General features: G+C 41.0%; 1 protein-coding gene across 3 annotated transcripts in view; it reads right to left on the minus strand.

Moving 5' to 3' along the window:
- MAMDC2 (MAM domain containing 2) overlaps positions 1–22079 on the minus strand; it is a 140864-nt gene extending 118785 nt beyond the window's left edge. For all 3 annotated transcript variants that reach the window (XM_040420314.1, XM_040420315.1, XM_040420316.1), the window contains exons 1-2: positions 21945–22079; positions 11104–11211 (exon numbers count right to left, since the gene is read on the minus strand). In XM_040420314.1, coding sequence (XP_040276248.1) covers positions 11104–11211; positions 21945–21984 — 148 coding nt within the window. In that variant the 5' untranslated portion in view covers positions 21985–22079. The remainder of the gene's footprint in view (positions 1–11103; positions 11212–21944) is intronic.
- Positions 22080–22524: the final 445 nt, after the last annotated feature.

Consider the following 22524-nt stretch of genomic DNA (forward strand, 5'->3'; position numbering starts at 1 on the left):
ACTCATGTGCAAAGGGTTAATTACTTCAGGCACCCTCCACACTTCTGAGACGGACTGGGCATCCGATCTGGGACTGCACCCTGCACCTGGGCACTGCAGAAAGTATACTGAGAGTGATTTCACAGCTTTGGTCAATTTGGGAAGACAGCTAGTGCCTATAGAAAAAGACTTAGGGAGGATCATCACTACAGTTACCTCCTATATACAACCTTTGGGAAAAACCTAATCTGTGAAAGACCTGAGAACTGTACCTATTGTATTTGTAGTGCAACCTCGACCATATATTCCGTAAAGAGAAGGGTATGAAAGCCAATCAGTGGTATGGCATGGCCCCATACAATTTTATATTGTATGTGCTCATAACACTGTTGTGTGCATGAGACTTCATAAATCTTAACATTACAGTACCAGTATTAGGGGAATACAATATCTCCACATGGAGAGCACCTTATATGGCGTGAGGAGTCTTATATGCCAGGCAATGCTTCTTTAGAATTATTTGAAGAAATTAATGCAAATGAGCTCTTAACAAGCTCCGCCTCTAATGCTGCCAAATGTAAGGCAGCTATCCTATAAGTTAATGTTCAACCCTTTAAATAGACCTTGAGTCATGACTCGTATATTAGATAAGCCAGCATCTCATCTGCAGTACTAGTATTAGTGATGCTGAGAACTATGATGGTGAGAGGTGAACAATAAAACAAAGTGCATGAATGCAGACAGCTGTTTTTACTTTACCAAAAGTTATTTTAATGGATATTGGACAACATGTTTAGGGATGAGCTCATTTATAATTAGAAATATTTAATTTCTGAAAGTTTTATGTAGTAAAATAGCTCACTCTGTAAACCTGTCATTGTGTGGGCCAAAACCATGTTCAGATAATGGAACAATATGGAATTTAAGAAGCTGCAAAAGAAAAGCAGCTGGGAATTAAACTGAAAGGTTGTTACAAAAGGTAAATTATTTCTTTAGCTTTAGAACAATGATATAAAAAGACATATTACTACGAAATCTCTCATTCTTGACTTCAACGCTCTTTACATTCCTGACAGCATATACACTGCGTGCAGAATTATTAGACAAATGAGTATTTTGACCACATCATCCTCTTTATGCATGTTGTCTTACTCCAAGCTGTATAGGCTCGAAAGCCTATTACCAATTAAGCATATTAGGTGATGTGCATCTCTGTAATGAGAAGGGGTGTGGTCTAATGACATCAAAACCCTATATTAGGTGTGCATAATTATTAGGCAACTTCCTTTCCTTTGGCAAAATGGGTCAAAAGAAGGACTTGACAGGCTCAGAAAAGTCAAAAATAGTGAGATATCTTGCAGAGGGATGCAGCACTCTAAAAATTGCAAATCTTCTGAAGCGTGATCATCGAACAATCAAGCGTTTCATTCAAAATAGTCAACAGGGTCGCAAGAAGCGTTTGGAAAAACCAAGGCGCAAAATAACTGCCCATGAACTGAGAAAAGTCATGCGTGCAGCTGCCAAGATGCCACTTGCCACCAGTTTAGCCATATTTCAGAGCTGCAACATCACTGGAGTGCCCAAAAGCACAAGGTGTACAATACTCAGAGACATGGCCAAGGTAAGAAAGGCTGAAAGACGACCACCACTGAACAAGACACACAAGCTGAAACGTCAAGACTGGGCCAAGAAATATCTCAAGACTGATTTTTCTAAGGTTTTATGGACTGATGAAATGAGAGTGAGTCTTGATGGGCCAGATGGATGGGCCCGTGGCTGGATTGGTAAAGGGCAGAGAGCTCCAGTCTAACTCAGACGCCAGCAAGGTGGAGGTGGAGTACTGGTTTGGGTTGGTATCATCAAAGATGAGCTTGTGGGGCCTTTTCGGGTTGAGGATGGAGTCAAGCTCAACTCCCAGTCCTACTGCCAGTTTCTGGAAGACACCTTCTTCAAGCAGTGGTACAGCAAGAAGTCTGCATCCTTCAAGAAAAACATGATTTTCATGCAGGACAATGCTCCATCACACGCGTCCAAGTACTCCACAGCGTGGCTGGCAAGAAAGGGTATAAAAGAAGAAAATCTAATGACATGGCCTCCTTGTTCACCTGATCTGAACCCCATTGAGAACCTGTGGTCCATCATCAAATGTGAGATTTACAAGGAGGGAAAACAGTACACCTCTCTGAACAGTGTCTGGGAGGCTGTGGTTGCTGCTGCACGCAATGTTGATGGTGAATAGATCAACACACTGACAGAATCCATGGATGGCAGGCTTTTGAGTGTCCTTGCAAAGAAAGGTGGCTATATTGGTCACTTATTTGTTTTTGTTTTGTTTTTGAATGTCAGAAATGTATATTTGTGAATGTTGAGATGTTATATTGGTTTCACTGGTAAAAATAAATAATTGAAATGGGTATATATTTGTTTTTTGTTAAGTTGCCTAATAATTATACACAGTAATAGTCACCTGCACACACAGATATCCCCCTAAAATAGCTAAAACTAAAAACAAACTAAAAACTACTTCCAAAAATATTCAGCTTTGATATTAATGAGTTTTTTGGGTTCATTGAGAACATGGTTGTTGTTCAATAATAAAATTAATCCTCAAAAATACAACTTGCCTAATAATTCTGCACTCCCTGTATTATCATGCCAATATATAATGCCGCATTTACAAAGCAGTCTGGAAATTAAGATGGAAACTCCTCTGAAATCTGCCTTCCTATTTTAGGAAGATCAAATACATTATTACTACAGCTTTGACCATAAATGGCTGATTTTGGGCGGTAGAGTGAAGATTGGCTTATTATTCACAGCTGATCTGGCTAGATTGTTGTTATGGATGTCAATGCCATTTATTATGATGACAAAATGCAGGTAGACCACTGTATAGGTCAATGAAAATATCCACCATGTCAGATCCAGTTTGTTACAGACCAAAATGTGCATGGCCATTTTTTTGTGACATTAGCAAGCCAGCTGACATACTGTAAAAAAGGTTTGAGGCATAGTAAGTCATGAACACAATCAAGAAGAACTGCTTCTTTTTACTGCTGAAACGGACTCAGCCACAATTAATCCATACATTTAGACACCTACAGTAGGGTAGAACATGAATGATAGCAGTATTAATGTATAGGAATGTTAAAGGGGGTTTCTGTTACTTTAATACTGATGGCCTATCCTGAGGATAAACTATCAAAATCCCATTGGTGGGTTTCTGCACCCCTGCTGATCAGCTGTTATGCAGTACCTCTGGCACCAGAAGTCCTTCCGTTTCTGTGGAGGATGGATCTGCTTACTGCAGTGTTGTGCCATTCACTACCAGGAGCTACTACACCCACTGTGAAACAGCTGATCAGCAATGGTGCAGTATGTAGGACCCCCCCCCCCCCCCAACCCCAGTTGGACATTAATGGCCTATCCTGTGGAAACTAATACTGGAAAACCCTTTAAGACAACTAGATCTTGTTTAGCATCTCTGCTTTGGAGACCAAAGCACTGTTTTAAACTATATGTGATCCATGAGCCAAATACTGTATGTTTTGTAAGTTGATCTATGTTATATAGAGATAATATTCATTAGCAGTTATACAAATGATAGTAAGTCTGTGCTTGTGACTGAGGGAAGTTACATAGTGCTTATCCACAACATTCTGCGTCTGATGTGCGGTCTACGTCTCAGGGAAAGGGAGCTACATACAGTAAGTGCAGCTACCTGCCTATTAGATCTCCTGCCGCACTTGAGCTGCTGCTTGGGTGCTCCCTGATTCTCTTTATTTACTGTGCTGCAGGACTGATGCCATATTAACACAAGTGGCATTGAGAGTGATGAACCCAGTGGTTGGTTGCAGGGGTCATGTGTTGTCAGTTCTACAGCACAGTAATCAAAGACCAGCAGGGAGCACCCAAGCAGCAGCGCTGAAGCAGTAGGCGATCTAATTGGTAAGTAGTGATTCTTTTATTATATTAGGGCATCTCCCACTACTTCCCCGTTTTTGACTATAACCCCTTGAATAATTGGCTAGGAATGTTCCTGTGCACTAAACAATCTGAGAGAAAAAAAAAACTGAGGAGCTGTGTATCTCTCTGAATTTGATGTGGAATTCTTTGAATATGTTAGCGGTTGCACTTGAGGCAATATAATATGTCGAGTTGACTACCATTGCTATATACATACATGTCAACAGTTTCGATTTTCACAGGACTGTCCCATGTTCATGATCCAGGGGCGTTGCTTCAGTGCAAAAGTTCAGCTTAGGCCCCCAGCATAACTTCTCCTCATGCTTGCCAGCTGCAGACCGTTACCGATACCTTTTTAGCAGCATCACTGGATTTCTTAAGTGACCCATCAATGCAACACTAGCATCCAGTGAATAAAGGGCAGTTATATCTTGTCGGATTGGAATCAGCAGGTAACAGTCAGTAAAGTGATCTGCCAGAAGTGACATCTATTATTACAACAAACAAGGAGTTTGTATGGGGATGAGCAATGGCATTAGTGATTGCTCCTCCCCATACTGTGGAGGAGATCACTGCATGTAAATGCATGTCACTGACGAGCAGGCGCTTGCCGGGAAGGAAGTGACAATCGCCTGCTGAATTGGCCCGTGTATAGGGACCTTTAGTGGCCAGTGCGAAAACTGCAGGATTTTATGGTTTTTGTTAGAATATAGATATTGACATGGAAAATTAAAAATGACATCACCAAAAATTCTTAAAAAATATGTTAAACATAAAAACGTGATTTAAAAGGTTAATGATCTCCTTGCTGACAGTGGGGGATATCCAGCATCATAAATCTTCTTCCCCTGTCTCTTCTACTCCAGTGTCTCATATTTACAATACTTTGAATGCCAGACATCAAAGGAAATCAGAAAGGAGATCAAATAGTGTGATGAGGGAGCCTGCAGGCCCTCAGCTTGTGGGTCCGGCACAGCTGTGACTGCTGCAAACCCTATAGCTACACCATTGCCTGGATCATAGGAATGATGGGATTATGCTAATTTTCAGCAAAAAAAAACATTTCTGGTAATTTGCGGATTATTCTTGAATACTACATCAAAAAATTGGTAAACTGTAGATTTAAGAATCACAGAATTAGTTGCACTTTCTAGAATACACTATTTGTTCATAAACTAAGAATGATGTCTAATTTCTAAGTGAAATTCTAGTTAAAACCAAAATTTACTACTGTACCCAAAAACAGGATGTGCAAAAAGTACATCTGTGCGGACCTATGCTACATAACTGTTATATTTGGATTATCATCAGTTATCCTATAGCAGGTAAATGAGTTCCTCCATTCCCTGAGGTGACCATATGCTCTTTTAGAAACCAACATGTTCCCTGTTATACTTCAGAAGTGATGGTGGCAGTGGTGGAGTAGATAAGTACACAGTCGAGATATATTATTATCACCACTAGCTAATATCCAGTATAACGGCCATGTGCAGCACAGATAGTAGCTAGATGGGCTGGCATTGACTCAATAAGGTCCTGGTAGGTTTTCACAGGTATCTGGAGCCATGTCATTTTTTTGTTCTTTAGGCATTTTTTGTGAATTATGTTTTCAAGAACAGTTGGCTGTACATTATTTATAAGAACTGAATGAAGATTCCTTACCTAGAATTGATTCTGATTTGGCCACTCCCATCAAGACCAAGTTCTCACTTCAGTTATTTGGTCAGTTATTTCCATCAGTTATTCACTCAAATAACAAGGATTAATGGAATTACTTATGTATACAAATAATGCAAACAGCCTAAAATCAGTAGTATTAAACACTTTTTTAACCCCAATTAGTGCAGTAAGGTGTAATAGAATAGCTTCTCTATTGGTCTTTACACTGTTCAATTGTCCCTGCTCTCTCCCTATTGTGTGGATAATGCCTCCCGACTATATCCCTACACTATGAATAATCTGTCCCTGAACTGCTCAATAGTAATTTTTGGTTAATAAAGGCTTTCCTAATCACTGTCCTTAGTGCCTATCACATCTTTCCCTGCACTAAGTTCACTGTAAAATGGAGGAGACTGGAGAGCAGGAGACTTTTTATAGGGCGGTGACATCAGAGGGGCTGGCTAGCTGCTGATTGGCTGGCTGCACGGCATTATGGGTGATCCCTTTAGGTATTCCACAAGAATTAAAGGAAAATGGAGATTCAATTTCTACATTTAATTCTTTTGGCAGATTTTCCATTTTAATCCTTTTTTCCTTTAACACATCGAGGGTTAAAAGGGGTTGTCCAAGTTATATTTCAGATCGGCGGGGGTCCGACACCCTAGACGATCAGCTGTTTAAAGAGAAGGCGCGCGCCATGCCAGCGCTGTCTCCTCTTCATTGTTTACCTGCTCGTCGTCGCATCTGCAGCGGTGAGCAGGTGTAATTACACACAAGCCATCCCATTCATTTCAATAGGACGGCTTGTTCCTATACACTTGGATAGGGGCGATCCATCTCATTAAACGGTTTTGGCACCGTTTTTATTTTTTGTTTTTTACAACGTTCATCTGACAGGTTAGATCATGTGCTGTTTTTATAGAGCAGGTTGTTACGGACGCGATGATATCAAATAAGTGCAAGATAATGCACCTGGGGCGTAAAAACCCAAGGGCAGAATATAGAATATTTGACACAGTCCTGACCTCAGTATCTGAGGAAAGGGATTTAGGAGTAATTATTTCAGAAGACTTAAAGGTGGGAAGACAATGTAATAGAGCAGCACGAAATGCCAGCAGAATGCTTGGATGTATAGGGAGAGGTATAAGCAGTAGAAAGAGTGAAGTGCTTATGCCGCTGTACAGAACACTGGTGAGACCTCACTTGGAGTATTGTGCGCAGTACTGGAGGCCATATCTCCAGAAGGATATAGATACTCTAGAGAGAGTTCAGAGAAGAGCTACTAAACTAGTACATGGATTGCAGGATAAAACTTACCAGGAAAGGTTAAAGGACCTTAATATGTATAGCTTGGAAGAAAGAAGAGACAGAGGGGATATGATAGAAACTTTTAAATACATAAAGGGAATCAACTCGGTAAAGGAAGAGAGCATATTTAAAAGAAGAAAAACTACCACAAGAGGACACAGTTTTAAATTAGAGGGGCAAAGGTTTAACAGTAATATAAGGAAGTATTACTTTACTGAGAGAGTAGTGGATGCATGGAATAGCCTTCCTGCAGAAGTGGTAGCTGCAAATACAGTGAAGGGGTTTAAGCATGCATGGGATAGGCATAAGGCCATCCTTCATATAAGATAGGGCCGGGGGCTATCCATAGTATTCAGTATATTGGGCAGACTAGATGGGCCGAATGGTTCTTATCTGCCGACACATTCTATGTTTCTATGTTTCTATGTCTAATTTCTTTGTTTGTTTCAGTTTTACTTTTGCAGGAAGGGTTGCCGTTTTTATTGGTACCATTTTTGGGTACACGTGATTTTTTGATCATTCATTATTACACTTTATGGGGCAAGGGGACCAATAAATTGGTTGTTTTGGCACAGTTTTTATTTAATCATTTTTACAGCGTTTACCTGAGGGGTTAGGTCATGAGATTTTTTTTATAGAGCAGGTTGTTAAGGATGCGGCAATACCTAATATGTATACTTTTTTTTATTTATTTAAGTTTTACACAATAATAGCATTTTTTGAACCAAAAAAATAATGTTTTAGTGTCTCCATAGTCTGAGAGCCATAGCTTTTTTATATTTTGTGGCCAATTTTCTTAGGTAGGGTTTCATATTTTGCGGGATTAGGTGACAGTTTGATTGGTACTATTTTGGGGGGCATATGCCTTTTTGATTCCTTGGTGTTTTTATTTGTGATACTTTTATACAGATGGTTGTTACGGACGTGGCGATACCTAATATGTCTACTTTTTGAAATTTATTTCACTTTAACACAATAATAGCATTTTTTAAACAAAAAAAAATGATGTTTTAATGTCTGCATATTCTGAGAGCTATAATTTTTTTATTTTTTGGGCGATTGTCTTATGTAGGATCTCATTTTTTGCGGGGTGAGGTGATGGTTTTATTGGTGCCGTTTTGGGGGGCATACGGCTTTTTGATCGCTTGGTGTTGCACTTTTTGTGATGTAAGGTGACAAAAATGCTTTATTTTTTTTATTTTTTTACTGTGTTTATCAGACGGGGTTAGTCATGTGATATATTTATAGAGCCGGTCATTACGGATGCGGCGATACCTAATATGTGTAATATGTGTGTGTTTTTTTATTTTTTTATTTGAAACTTTATTTATTTTTATTAAAAACACTTTTTTTTGCCTTTTTTATTAACTCTATTTCTGTCCTACTCTGGGACTTCAACTTTTGGGGGTCTGATCCCCTCTGCAATGCATTACAATACATCTATATTGTAATGCATTGCCTGTTAGTGTATTACACTGAGTAATACACTAACAGTTTGCCTAGGAGACCCAGCCTGGGGCTGGATCTCCTCGGCCTCCATAGAAGGCAGGTCCCGGTGCCTTGCAAGGCATTGGGCAGCCTCTGCAAGGCATCTGGCTGCCTTTTCACCCATTGGGTCCCGGACACAGCAGCATGGAGACCCGATGGGCTCCCTCATCTGCCGCAAATACTTTCTGACTGCGGCATAGAAGGGGTTAATGCGCTGGCATAGGCTTTGATAGCGATGCCGGCATATACAGCAGGGGCCCGGCTAGCAGGAACTGCCGGGCCCCTGCAGTGATCACCCCCCGCCCGATCACCATGACGTCACCTGCCGCCATGACGTACTATTTCGTCATGTGTCGGGAAGGGGTTAAAGGGGTTGTGCAGCGCAGCTATATTGATGACCTGTCGTACCTCTGATGATCTGATACTGATGACCTGCCCTGAGGATAGGTCATCAATAGTGTAGAACTGCGCAACCCGTTTAATTTTAACAATTTGAAAATAATGGTAACTTTTATGAAACCCTATAGAAATAGCATTCTATATGTACACAAAAAGGCAAAAATCACAGGGATAGGTTATGAAAATGTATATAATATTAATAGTATCTGGTCAGTAAGGGGTAAAAATTCCCCAGCCAGTGATGAAGTGTTTAAGAAAAAAAAAGACTCTAGACCCTTTTTCAAGGATACAAATGATTCATGTGTGGATGTGTGATCCTACTCATTTTACTTTAAAATTGGCAACAGAAACGTCAATGATATTGGGAACAAATGAGTACATGGGAATCCCCTACTTCATGAACAGTTGGTGAATCAAGACCATAAGGAGGGGATTATGTAAGCAGATTGTTGCTTCATTCTAGCAAGCCTGAATACAATTATCTAATAAGAACTGAGTAAAGACGAATTTACACCGCACAATTGTTGGGCAGATTATAGGCAACAAACACTACTACGAATACCCGTTCTAGATAATAGGCCTATGTAAATGTGCAAAATGCTCGTTCATTGGATTAAATGATCTTTCATGCAGCACATTAAATAATTCTTTCTGGGCAGCAGATTGTGCTGTGTGAACAGTGATCTGCTGCCCAGAAATGAATCTATATGAGGACAAGAGATTGCAGTAGCCATGACTAATCCCCATATAGTGGAGTAGATTGCTGCGTGTAAATGCAGCTCTTACCTTCAATGATGAGCAGGCAGTAATCAGGAAGGAACGGTCCCTTCCTGATAATTGCCTGCTCTATCGGCGCATCTAAAAACGCCTTAACTTCAAGTATTGCACAGATGATGGAAATGCATTTTTATTTTAAAATAATGCGACAGGATTGTGGCCCAAGTTGCGCCGAGAAGTGTTTAAGAGACCTTATGATTGACTATACAGTTTTGGAAGTGTGCTTCCCAGGAAACGTGGCTGAGAGACGTTGTAAGGCTTGCCCATTATGTTCACACAAAATACTGGTGGAATGTAAGTCAGCCAAGAGGTGGTGTAAGCAAGAAAAAAGTGTTTATGTCTAGCAAGGTGCCCCAAATATAACACACAAGGTGAGCCACAGCAATAAATTCAGCCATCATTTTTTGCCTTTCTAGCTTTATCCCGTCTAACATTAGGACAATATTAATACACCTCCCCCACTATATTTTGTATAGATACACAGCTATTGTATATATTCTTATTTACATATACTCTATATCATGTTTTCTTTTTACTTAGTTTATTATTAAGGGCCATGCACACTGCTGTTGAAAAAAGACAAAGGTTCATCAAGTTCAACCCTTTCTAGACCAATTATACGACATTCATTGTTAGATTAATTAATAACCCTCAGTGCCGTTTGCTATTGGAAAAGTATCTAACCTTTTTATAAATGCTGACATAATATCTGCCATTACCACCTTTTGGGGTAGGACTTTTCATAGTCTTACTACTCTAACTGTAAAGAACCCTTTCCAGTATTGACATCTAAACCACCTTTTCTTGACATGTAAAGAAAGTTGCGCTTTAAGTATCCTGCAAAGTTTTGTGCCATTGCCAAACACTGACACTTTACTCTCAATCCCATCCACAAGGTCATTAATGAAGAGATTGGACCTAACACAGATCCTCGTGGTACCCCACTGCTGACCTTAGCCCATTTTCAGTATGTACCACTTACAACGACTTTTGTTTTCTGACCCATAACCAATTCTTTACCAATGTGCATATATTGTTGCCTAGTCCCTTGCTTCTGCATAGCTTCATTACAAAGCTGTCCTGTGCCACTGCATCGAATGGATCTGATTATTACAGAAGCACACGGAGGAAGATGACACCACAAAGTGGCACAATAATCTAATACAGACCTGAACTGACTCCAAGTGGCGTCTTGCTCAGATTTTGCACATGGCTTTGCATGCTGAAGTCTGGTTTTAAATTTCTGCAATATCAAGACCCCCTTAGTGGTATGGGACTGGGTAGTGGACATAAATCACAATATGGTTCTATGGTGACAAAATTCATTTGGCAAACCAATAATGGGCCAGCTTCATCATTCAGCTCGGTCCATGAGAACATTCTGGTTCATAGAGGCAGAGGAGCCCCCTTTATGGCGTCTATATGTCCTTATAGGAAATAAGGTCACAGGGTTTTTCTGTGAGACAGCCCCTTCAACAAAAAGAAATGATGAGAAAGATAAAAGTAAGGAGGCCGGGGTTACATTACCTTCTGTATTTACAATCCATGGAAGAAAAGCATAAGCAGATGTGTAGGCACATGTGCTATTCTCGAAAGCGCAGGATCCATCCGAGACAGAGGCTCCTTCAGCAAAACCTGCCAATGAAAAGGAAAAACAGTATTTGCGATGGTTGAGCAGCCTGGAAATGACTGTGTGCAAATAGAAGTGTAGGGTTTAATGATGTGAATGACAGTGCTGCCAAAGGCTGTGCCACTAGAAAACAGACAGCTTCCAGTTCATTTTTACCACTTGTGTTTAGGCTATAGACTAGAGATTGTGCAGAAAGAGCAAAGCAAGTATGGATAGGAATATAGTTATACCTTCTGCAAAGCTGAGAACCTTGAGAAAAAAGCCACATTTTGAATGAAGCCTTTCTCTATTGGGCAGACTAGATGGGCCAAATGGTTCTTATCTGCCGACACATTCTATGTAACACATTGTACTGTGGGCAGCATCTTATACAGCAAGAGGAGCTGAGATGATTGATATTTAGATTTTTGGGAATAAAGTCAGCATAATATATTTAATTTATTTAAAGGGGTTTTCCGAGTTTTTCATGTTGATTGCCTATAACTCAAGAAAGACCATCAATATGCAATCGAAGGGGGTCCGACTCCCAGCACGGTATTGGATACACCGTGTATTGGATAGCAGCTATGCTGGATATTGCAGATCAGCCCCATTTACTTGGAGGCTGAGCTCCGTCTAGAGTAGGAGTGCACAACCTGCGTCCCGGGGGCCAAAAGCGGCCCTCAGTATCTTTGTGTCCCCCAACCATCTGGTGACAGACATGTATGTCTATGCTCACATGCATTTTTCACGTATTGTTTCATGTAACCAGACATTTACAGTATAAACTGTATGTACAATATGCCATAAATACAGTATTTCAGTTGGTAATACCCCTTTAACTTAAATTTTTGGCCCTTGGGATTCCTTCAGTCTGACAATGTGGCCCCCAACCAGAAAAGGTTGTGCACCCTTGATCTATTCTAGACAATGTCCTATGAACATGATGTCACAGGCCTAGGAAATGCTCAACAATGCACCACCTCTACAAACAGCTGATCGGTGGGGATTGGACCCCCACCAATCACATATTAATGGTCTATCCTGAGGATATCAATATAAAAATCTCATATTGAGTTTAGTAGTCCATCAGTCGGTTCTATTTAGCTGCCCACAGATAGGTCTGTGAGTTAAACGGGACAAGTTTCCTTTATATTATTAATATTATTATACTCACTTATATAGCACCAACATATTTACAGACATTATATGCAACAAGCAAGTTCTCAAACAAGCAGTACTATGTTACAGATTCTACAGCATCACACAAAAAAACATCAAATTGTCACAGAAAGCACAATATAGAAACATACAGTATGTATATTTTTATATGTCCTTAGCAAAGGGTTTATGTCAACTTTTCCATCTGTATTTACTTCAGTGAGTGGTTAACTATCACTTCAGATTTGTCAACCTTCAAACAAACCTGCTTATGTTAGATTATGAGCAATATTATCAGGATGGGTGGATGGAGACAAACTTTCAACCTCTGCCAAAAAAGGTTTAAAGAAAAAGACAAACTGAAATTTCAGGATTATTCTGTTCTTAAAAAAACTGAATTATATTCATCTGGTGGTTGATGCATCATTTCCATGAATTCCAGACTTATGAAATAATGTAGGAAATGGTCTATACTTTGTAGGCTGTGTCATCCTACAAAACATGAAAGCAGACCTAATTCCATACCTTGCCATGGTTCATCATAAATTTGATTAGTATACTGTGCGTCCTTAAAAAAATGAATTCTTCAGTTCATCTAACATAACAAATGAAGCCACTTTACAAATGGTCTTGAGAACAACTATCCTACCAGGGGCGTAGCTAAAAGCTCATGGGCCCTGGTGCAAGAGTTCAGCTTGGGCCCCCGTCCCTCAGTGCTTGTTGGCAAGGGGCCGAGGAGCACATAGCCTTCCTGCTGCCTGAGGCAAACATTGAAAGGGCACCCCCTCATGCCAAATTCTTAACCTTACCCCTTCCCTCCAGCCAGAGGTGTAAATTTACCAGTATTCACTTTCTATAATGCCAGTGTCTTATGTGGCACAAGTGTCTTTGGGCCCCCTCAGGCTCCTGGGGCCGGTAGCGACTGCTACCTCTGCACCCCCTATAGCTACGCCCCTGTATCCTACTATTGAGTGTTTACAGCTTCCATGCACAGCTATAAGTCTCCATAGTTACAGACTACAAATAAACACTGTGTAGTCTGATCCCACAACGAATTTGAGGACCATATTTTTATTGCCAATCTATTACAATCGTTTGGTGGTTGCTGTTGAAAGTATGCACCCCTACCCCCTTAAAATAAGTGTTTTTCTCTACGGAGATTTTGGTTTCATGATGGAACATGACTACAGTGTATTACTGTTAGGCTACTTTCACACTTGCGGCAGAGTGATCCGGCAAGCAGTTCCGTCACCGGAACTGCTTGCCCGATCCGGCAAAACGTATGTCAACTGATGGCATTAGTAAGGCTGATCAGGATCCTGATCAGTCTTACAAATGCCTGATCAGTCAAAAACATTTTCACCTTTTTTTCGGTCTGCGCAGGACAGATCCGGTATTCCGGTATTTTGAATGGCGGATCCGGCACTAATACATTCCTATGGGAAAAAATCTTCTGTTTTTTTCGCCGGAGATGCTACGGTTTTCTCTTTTGCCTGATCAGTCAAAATGACTGAACTTAAGACATCAAAATGACTGAACTGAGGATATACCTGATCAGTTTTTTTCCGGTATAGAGCCCTTTTGACGGAACTCTATGCCGGAAAAGAAAAAATGCTAGTGTGAAAGTACCCTTACTCATCAACCCCCTTTCGAATACCATATTATCACATATGGGGGTCATCTGCTCTAAAGCTCTAATAGCCACAGAGGAGAGACACTCAGTAAGAGGGGCTACTACTCTGGAGCCATGTACTACATTTTCGTGCATTCATGTGAAATGTGCTCATCTAACCAGTGAAAGGAGCAAGTATTGTACATTGTTTGTATCTCTCCACCGTGACCGCGGCTACAGATCAGTTAGTGTAAAAACAATTCCTAAAACTTTTTGGGCGCAGCTGTCCTAGCCACTATCATCGTACAGAGGCAATGAAACATTTTTCACATTCTTATGATGGCTCATAGCCTTTGATATTTGGTTAGTGGAGAATTCTAGATAACATGATAACACCCACCCATATCATTCCATGTAATAAAAAGCTACTGTGTGTAATGTGAGCTTCTATCTGCTTGCTATCACTATGTCTTGGATTAGTCCAGTCATAACCACACAAAGTCTATAGTAGGCCAGCAGATACAATACACTGATAAAGATATGACTTGTATGACAGCACCTGTTGTACACTGCTCCCAGTGGTATTGTAAATTCCATGCCAAATTATACACCCTTTGTAGCACAACTGTTGTGGTTTCTTAAAGGGGACAGCACATAGCAGCTAGCTATAAACCAGCGTACATTATGAGTAGAGTGTTTTATACGGTATCAAGCCTCATTTCTGTGAAGAACAACTGTCATTAGGGGCGGATTGGCCATAGACCTTACAGGGAAATTTACCGGTGGGCCGATGCCTAGGTGGCTGCCCAAGATCCCATCACTGCCGCTGGCTAAGTACCCTATAAGCTCTCAGTGGTAATTGACACTTTGAGAATCAGGTACTCATGTACCCAGCCAGCGACAAGCCCTCCTGAATTCAACTATGTCCCACATTGTACCTCCTAAGCCCCCTGCTCCATATCTTAATCAGAGTCAACTGGAGGAGGACATAACATGACCGCTATTGATTGCCAACTCAGAGGGACAGCTTTTGGGGCAGTACATTGAATGGCACTGTGGTATATGGTATTTTGCGTTATAGTATTCCTGACCCCCCTACTTTTGTTGCCCTGCCTCCTGTCAATTTAGACCCTCCTACAACATGGGTCCACTTTTAAGTAATTTTTCCAGGGTCACTTTAGGTTCCCAATCCGCCCCTGACTGTCATGAAACAAATACAAAGAAACATAGAATGCAGGATGTTTTTAAAGCAATGGGCACTACATGTGTGCACTATAGATCGGGGAACTGAACACTGCTACTGCCTGCACGCTGAATTGGGCAGGTTGTCTGCAAGTGTGAATAGAATCCCTAGCTATTTGCGGGATCTCAGCAAATAAGCATCGTCCATAAACATAACAGTATCAGCTGAACCGACCGGTTTCAATGGGGGTGTGCTGACTGATTTTGATCTCAAATGAGATAGGCCACATCCTGGCAAAGGCTTATGCCTTCTACCCTTTGAGAACACATGCATGCGTGGCCAAACCCAAGCATGCATGTGTAGGGGGGAGTCAGAAATAATGTATGTTCAGCTGACAGCTATTGAAGGTGTATGGGCACCTTTAGACAGCATAACAATGCTGACAATTCTTTGGCACCATTGCCTCTGGATCTAAAAGCCTAAAGTTGTGGCAGTGCTCGTTTTGACCTCCCCATAAAAATAACATCCATGATAACTCAATAGGGGAGAAGGAGACAAGCCACTGACGTGCTAGGCACTGTGTTCACAAGTGGTATTTCTACTAGTGAACAGTAACGATCCCAGATTTTCTATGACACGTCAAAACACTGTTAAAACTGGGGCAATTTAAATGGTTTTCCAGGAGTAGAATATTTATGACCTATTCTCAGGATAGTTCATCTATATCTGATTGGTGGGGGTCCGACTACTTACATTGCCACCAATCAGATGTTTCTAGAGGCTGCAGCACTCCGGTGAGTACTATGGTCTCCTCAGAGCATACCTAGCACAGTGCCGTATATTGTATAATGGCTGTGCTTGGTATTACAGCCCAGGCTCATTCACTTGAATCGGCTATATGACCAAAGAATGTGATGGCACTGGCCTAGGTAGAGGCTGCAGCACTCACCAGAATGCGTGGCCTCTTCAAACAGTTGTTGAGTGGGGGTCCTAGGTGTCGGACCCCCAATATTCAGATATTTATGACCTTTCCTGAGAATAGGGCATCAATATTGTACTCCTGGAACAAACCCTTTAAAGTTTAGCTGTAGTTTTTAAAAAAACTTTTGATTTTCTACGTGAGATAAAAGCACTCACTTAGGATGAAATTGATAAGGCCCCCTACACCAGAAAATATGATTTAAAGAACTGCAAACCATGGGTCTCTGACTTGTAAATGCCATTTACACCAAAAAAGAAAAATTGCGCAAAAAGCATAGGTCGCCTTTGGCATTTTCAAAAAAATTTGGTGTGGTATGGGTGTGGTCACAATCCCCAGGAGATTTATCATCATTTACAGTATGAGCTGGAAAAGATTCCCTTCTAGGCACATGGACTGCCAAAGGATGAGCTTAATTTGTGCATCCTCCATCCTCCAGAGGCACAGGGGATAAATATCAATAGAAAGTCTATGAGGCCATCTTCAGTCCATCTTCATCAACCAGGAGAGTCAACGTTCTATGTGAGACCTTCTATCTCCTTGTTTTAACAAGCAGTGGGGGCCTCAGCACTGAGGCCTCCACCGATCAAAACCTTTAATATGTCACTATGACATATGAAAATAGTTGAAAAGTACATGTACACTTTAAGGGTACTTTTCACACTAGCGTTTTTCTTTTCCGGCATAGAGTTCCGTCCTAGGGGCTCAATACCGGAAAAGAACTGATCAGTTTTATCCTAATGTATTCTGAATGGAGAGTAATCCGTTCAGGATGCATCAGGATGTCTTCAGTTCAGTCTTTTTGACTTTTCAGGACGGAGATAAAACCACAGCATGCTGCGGTTTTATCTCCTGCCAAAAAACTGAACAGTTGCCTGAATGCCGGATCCGGCATTTTTTTCCCATAGGTATGTATTAGTGCCGGATCCGGCATTCAAATTGCTGCATTGACGGATACGGTATTCCAGTCTGCACATGCGCAGACCTTTAAAAATGTGGGGAAAAAAAATACTGGATGCATTTTGCCGGATGACACCGGAAAAACAGATCCGGTATTGCAATGCATTTCTCTGACTGATCAGGTATTTTTCAGACTGATCGGGATCCTGATAACTTTGAAAAATGCCTGATCAGTCAGAAAAAAATGACATGCGTTTGCATACAGTTTGCCTGATCAGGCAGGCAGTTCTGGCAACGGAACTGCCTGCCGGAATCAAACAACGCAAGTGTGAAAGTATTTTAGACTAAATATGACAGAGATTATAGAATCCTAGAAATAGTGCAAAATGCTAAATATGTTTAATTGAGTAATAGACAGTTACTCTATTAACAAGTAACAAAATGTGCTTACAGGATCTTCTAAGAGTAGGCAAACTGTTCTCCATCCCAAGTGTAAATAATATACGGTTTGGCCTCTGTTTAGCAATTTCTCTATAACTGTTTTTAGGCCATACTTTTAATATCCTTAAAACTAATAGAAGAAATGTTCTTGCTTATACCAATACAGTGAATCTCTCAGAGGTGGTGGCATCTCACTATAAAGAAAGGTTTTCAGTAAATAATGAATGACTCTATTCAATCTGAACAAGCAGAGAAGTGCAAGGAAGTGATGTAAAAAGGGTATTCGAAAATGGTGTAACTTTTCATTATATGCTATATAAACTTTTATTTCTGAAATCAGAAAAAAAACCTTTAAGGCTTCAGTGCATCCGAGTTTTTTACCCATTCCCTTTCTCCCTCCTGGGATGTTTAAAAGGGTCACCGGGATTCTGATACTGAAGGCTTATCCTCAGGCACCCCCGCTGATCAGCAGTTTGAAGAGGCTGCGGCGTAGGCACAGCTCAGTAGGGATGAGCTGTGATACCAAGCATAATCACTATGAAAAGCATGGTGCTGTGCTTGGTTGGCACTCACCAGAGGTTTGTTCAGACAGCTGATTCGCAGGGTGCTTGTTGTCAGACCCCCATCAATTATTATTATTTATTATTAAAGCGCCAATTATTCCATGGCGCTGTACATTTGATAAGAGGTACACATACATAATACAGACTATTGCAACGAGCATGAACAAGACGAGTTACAGACTGGTACAGAAGGAGAGAGGGCCCTGCCCGTGAGGGCTTACAATCTACAAGGTATGAGTGGTGTGTAAATACTGCTTCTGGTCAATTATTTCCGGCCGGGAACATCCTGCTGGATCCATCACTGCTGGGCGGTGGCGGAATTCCGTCTGGCCTGATTAACTATAATGGGGACCAGCTGAGATCTGGCGTGTTTGCGAGGTTGCGGCCAGATCTCCGCCAGTCCCCATAAATGTAATGGGCCGGCGGGTGTCAGGTAGCGTCCGGCAGTGCTGGATCCAGACATCTCCGGCATGCTGCTCCCTGCCAGAACAGCTTGCCGGAGATGTGTAAAGCAGATGTGAAACAAGCCTAAGACTGGAATCGTACGTGCAGTCATTTATGCAGAAGTGTTGAGAGTCAAAGCCAGAAGTGGACTAAAAAGTAATGTGAATATAAAGAAACAATCCACTCGTCTCAGTCCTTCCTGCTGGACCTACTTCTGTCTTTGGCTCAAATCATGGCCTTAAAATTGCACTTCAAACTGCATCAAAAACCCCATGTGTGTTTCCAGTTGAAATACTTCTTGGGTAGCACAGCTTTACGGTACAGTTACAATACACTTTTATCATCTGAAGTGCTATTTGTACTGTCCTGGGCTTTTAGACCAGATCTTGATGTTTTCTTAGGGCCCATTCACACAGCAAAATCTGCACAGCAATCGTCTACCAGTGGGAATCCGTGTTTCCATCCATACAGCCGTGGAGAATTTCCACTCAGATTTCTAAACTGTGTCAGGAACGGTGTCCGCATACGGATTAGCCCCATTGAAAGCATCCAAAATGTAAAACTGCAGCAGAAACACAAGAATTAGTCTCAAATTCCTGCTGCGGATGCGCTTGTCATGAGACAAAGGGACTTTGGTATGATAGACACTACTTTCTGGTTCAGGTGAGCGACACATGGGTCATTTATCAAACTGGTGTAAAGTAGAACTGGCTCAGTTGCCCATAGCAACCAATCAGATTCCACCTTTCATTTTTGACAGTTCCTTTGGAAAATGAAAGGTGGAATGTGATTGGTTGCTATGGGTAACTAAGCCAGTTCTACTTTACACCAGCTTGATAAGTGACCCCAATAGTTTTGTTAGCAGCTGTCAAATACAGGGGGACGAAACTAGTTGTAATATTTGTAATGAATGTTAATAGAAGCAAGCGAAGCAACAACAGTTTAGGCTCCATTCACACGTCCGCAAATGGGTCCGCATTCGTTCCGCAATTTTGCGGAACAGGTGCGGACCCATTCATTTTCTATGGGGACGGAATGGATGCGGACAGCACACAGTGTCTATAGGGGTGTTTCTATAGGGGTGCCGGGCGGGTGTGTAGCGGATCCGCAATTTGTGGGTCCGCAACACACCACGGAGGTGAAAATGGAGCCTAAAGGGCAGTCATGCACAACTTCCATATACAACTTTCATCCTACTCTTTAGTCATTGAGATAGAAAGATAAATGACGGATGGATCATGGAAGGATGGATGGATAGCTGTCTGCAAATTATAGAACATGTCCTATTCTTGTCTGATTTGTGGACAAGAATAGTAATTTCTATAATAAAGACCAAGGAAAGTATGGTATGCACACTGTCAGTATCCTTATTTTGTGGATCTGCTGTTTGCGGACTGCAAAATACAGTACATAGGCCCTGATTTATCATACCTTCACTTTAGAATTCTGGCATAAAAAAGTCACAAAATAGGACTTTTTTGCACTCGCTTCCGAAAAATGTAAGCTATTGTGCAAAAATTTTCAACTGTTTACACTCACTTGCGCAAAAAAATTGCGACTTTTTACGCTTACTTGTGCAAAAAATTGCGACTTTTTACACTCACTTGCGTAAAAAATTGCGACTTTTTGGGTGTGGTTAGCTATGTTAATGAGTTTCACTCCAGATTTAGGCCTCATGCACACGACCATTGTTCGGGTCCGCATCCGAGTAGCAGTTTTGGCAACTCGGATGTGACCCATTCACTTCAATGGGGCTGCAAAAGATGCTGTCCGCATCCGTTGCTCCGTTTCTTTCCCCCCCCCAAAAAAATATAACATTTCCTATTCTTGTCCATTTTGCGGACAAGAATAGGCATTTATACAATGGGCCGTTTTTTGTGGATCCGCGGTTTGCGGACCGCAAAAACGGAACGGTTGTGTGCATGAGGCCTTAGGCTAGGGCTACACGACGACATTTGTCGCACCAAAGTTGCGCCAAGATGGATTTTTCTTCGACTGTCGCGTCGCAGTCGCAGCATGTCGCAGTGCGACACCATAGAATATCATTATAAAAATTGTCGCGCGATACTGTGCCATATTGTGTCAGTGAAAACGGATCCGTCCCCATTGTGTGTCAGGACGGATCCGTTTGCCTCCGCATCGTCAGGCGGACACGAAAACGCTGCAAGCAACGTTTTGGTGTCCGCCTCCAGGGCGGAATGGAGACGGAACGGAGGCAAACTGATGCAAACTGATGCATTCTGAACGGATCCTTATCCATTCAGAATGCATTGGGGCAAAACTGATCCGTTTTGGACCGCTTGTGAGAGCCCTGAACGGATCTGACAAACGGAAAGCAAAACGCCAGTGTGAAAGTAGCCTAAGGTTTAAGGACAAATTTATCAAACAACATGTGACATTTGACAAATGTGGCATACAGTACTTGAACAGATATTAGATAGATAGATAGGTAGATAGATAGATAGATAGAGAGATAGATAGATATGATAATAGATAGATAGATAGATAGATAGATAGATAGATAGATAGATAGATAGATAGATATAAGATAGATAGATAGATAGATAGATAGATATGATAATAGATAGATAGATAGATAGATAGATATTAGATAGATAGATAGATAGATAGATAGATATTGGATAGATAGATAGATAGATAGATATGATAATAGATAGATAGAAGATAGATAGATAGATAGATAGATAGATAGATAGATAGATAGATAGATAATAGATTAGATAGATAGATATGAGAGAGATAGATAGATAGATATAAGATAGATAGATAGATAGATAATAGATAGATCGATAGATAGATAGATAGATAGATAGATAGATAGATAATAGATAGACAGATAGATAGATAGATATTAGATAGATAATAGATAGACAGATAGATAGATAGATAGATAATAGATAGATAGATAGATAGATAATAGATAGATAATAGATAGACAGATAGATAGATAGATAGATAGATAGATAGATAGATAGATAGATAGATAGATAGATAGATAGATAGATAGATGTTAGATAGATAGATAGATAGATATAAGATAGATAGATAGATAGATAGATAGATAATAGATAGATAGATAGATAGATAGATAATAGATAGATAATAGATAGATAGATAGATATGAGATAGATATTAGATAGATAGATACTGTAGATAGATAGACAGATAGATAGAAAGATAGATAGATAGATAGATAGATAGATAGATATACAATAAATAAATAATTATATGTGTATTTAAAGAAATATTGGCAAACTCCACAATATGCCGTACATAACTGCTGGCAGGAAGGTGCCCGTCAGTTTCTGGCTAGTCTCCTGGCAGACCCCTCAGACCCTCTTGTCTCCCAGCACTCACCAGTACAGCTCCTCCAGCCGCTCAGTCTCCTCCTGTCACTTACTGTAAGTCCTTCCTAGACTTGTCACACAGCACAGTCAGTGCGCAGCAGCACCTACCTGTCCACAGCAGCAGTACATGGAGGCTGAGTAGCAGCATATTCTCTCTCGCTGAGCTGCAGGTACCACTGAGGCCACCTATTCCAGAGGGCTGCGGTCAGAGCCTGTAAGATGGGCAGAGGATGTGGGGGCGGGATGGGGGAAGGTGGGGAGTGCACTGACAAAGACAAAGATTACAGGGGAGGGAGGAAACCCATGCTGCTGCTGACAACTTCCAGACACTTACACAGTCACACAATGGTTACTGACAATCATCCGTAGTAGTAGTCCTGTACTTTATACAGTATCTTCATCAGGCTCACTATCACACAATGGTTACTGACAATCATCTGTAGTAGTAGTCCTGTACTTTATACAGTATCCTCATCAGGCTCACTATCACACAATGGTTACTGATAATCATCCGTAGTAGTAGTCCTGTACTTTATACAGTATCCTCATCAGGCTCACTATCACACAATGGTTACTGACAATCATCCGTAGTAGTAGTCCTGTACTTTATACAGTATCCTCATCAGGGTCACTATCACACAATGGTTACTGACAATCATCCGTAGTAGTAGTCCTGTACTTTATACAG

The sequence above is a fragment of the Bufo bufo genome, chromosome 2, assembly GCF_905171765.1.
Source record: "Bufo bufo chromosome 2, aBufBuf1.1, whole genome shotgun sequence".
NCBI lineage: Eukaryota > Metazoa > Chordata > Amphibia > Anura > Bufonidae > Bufo > Bufo bufo.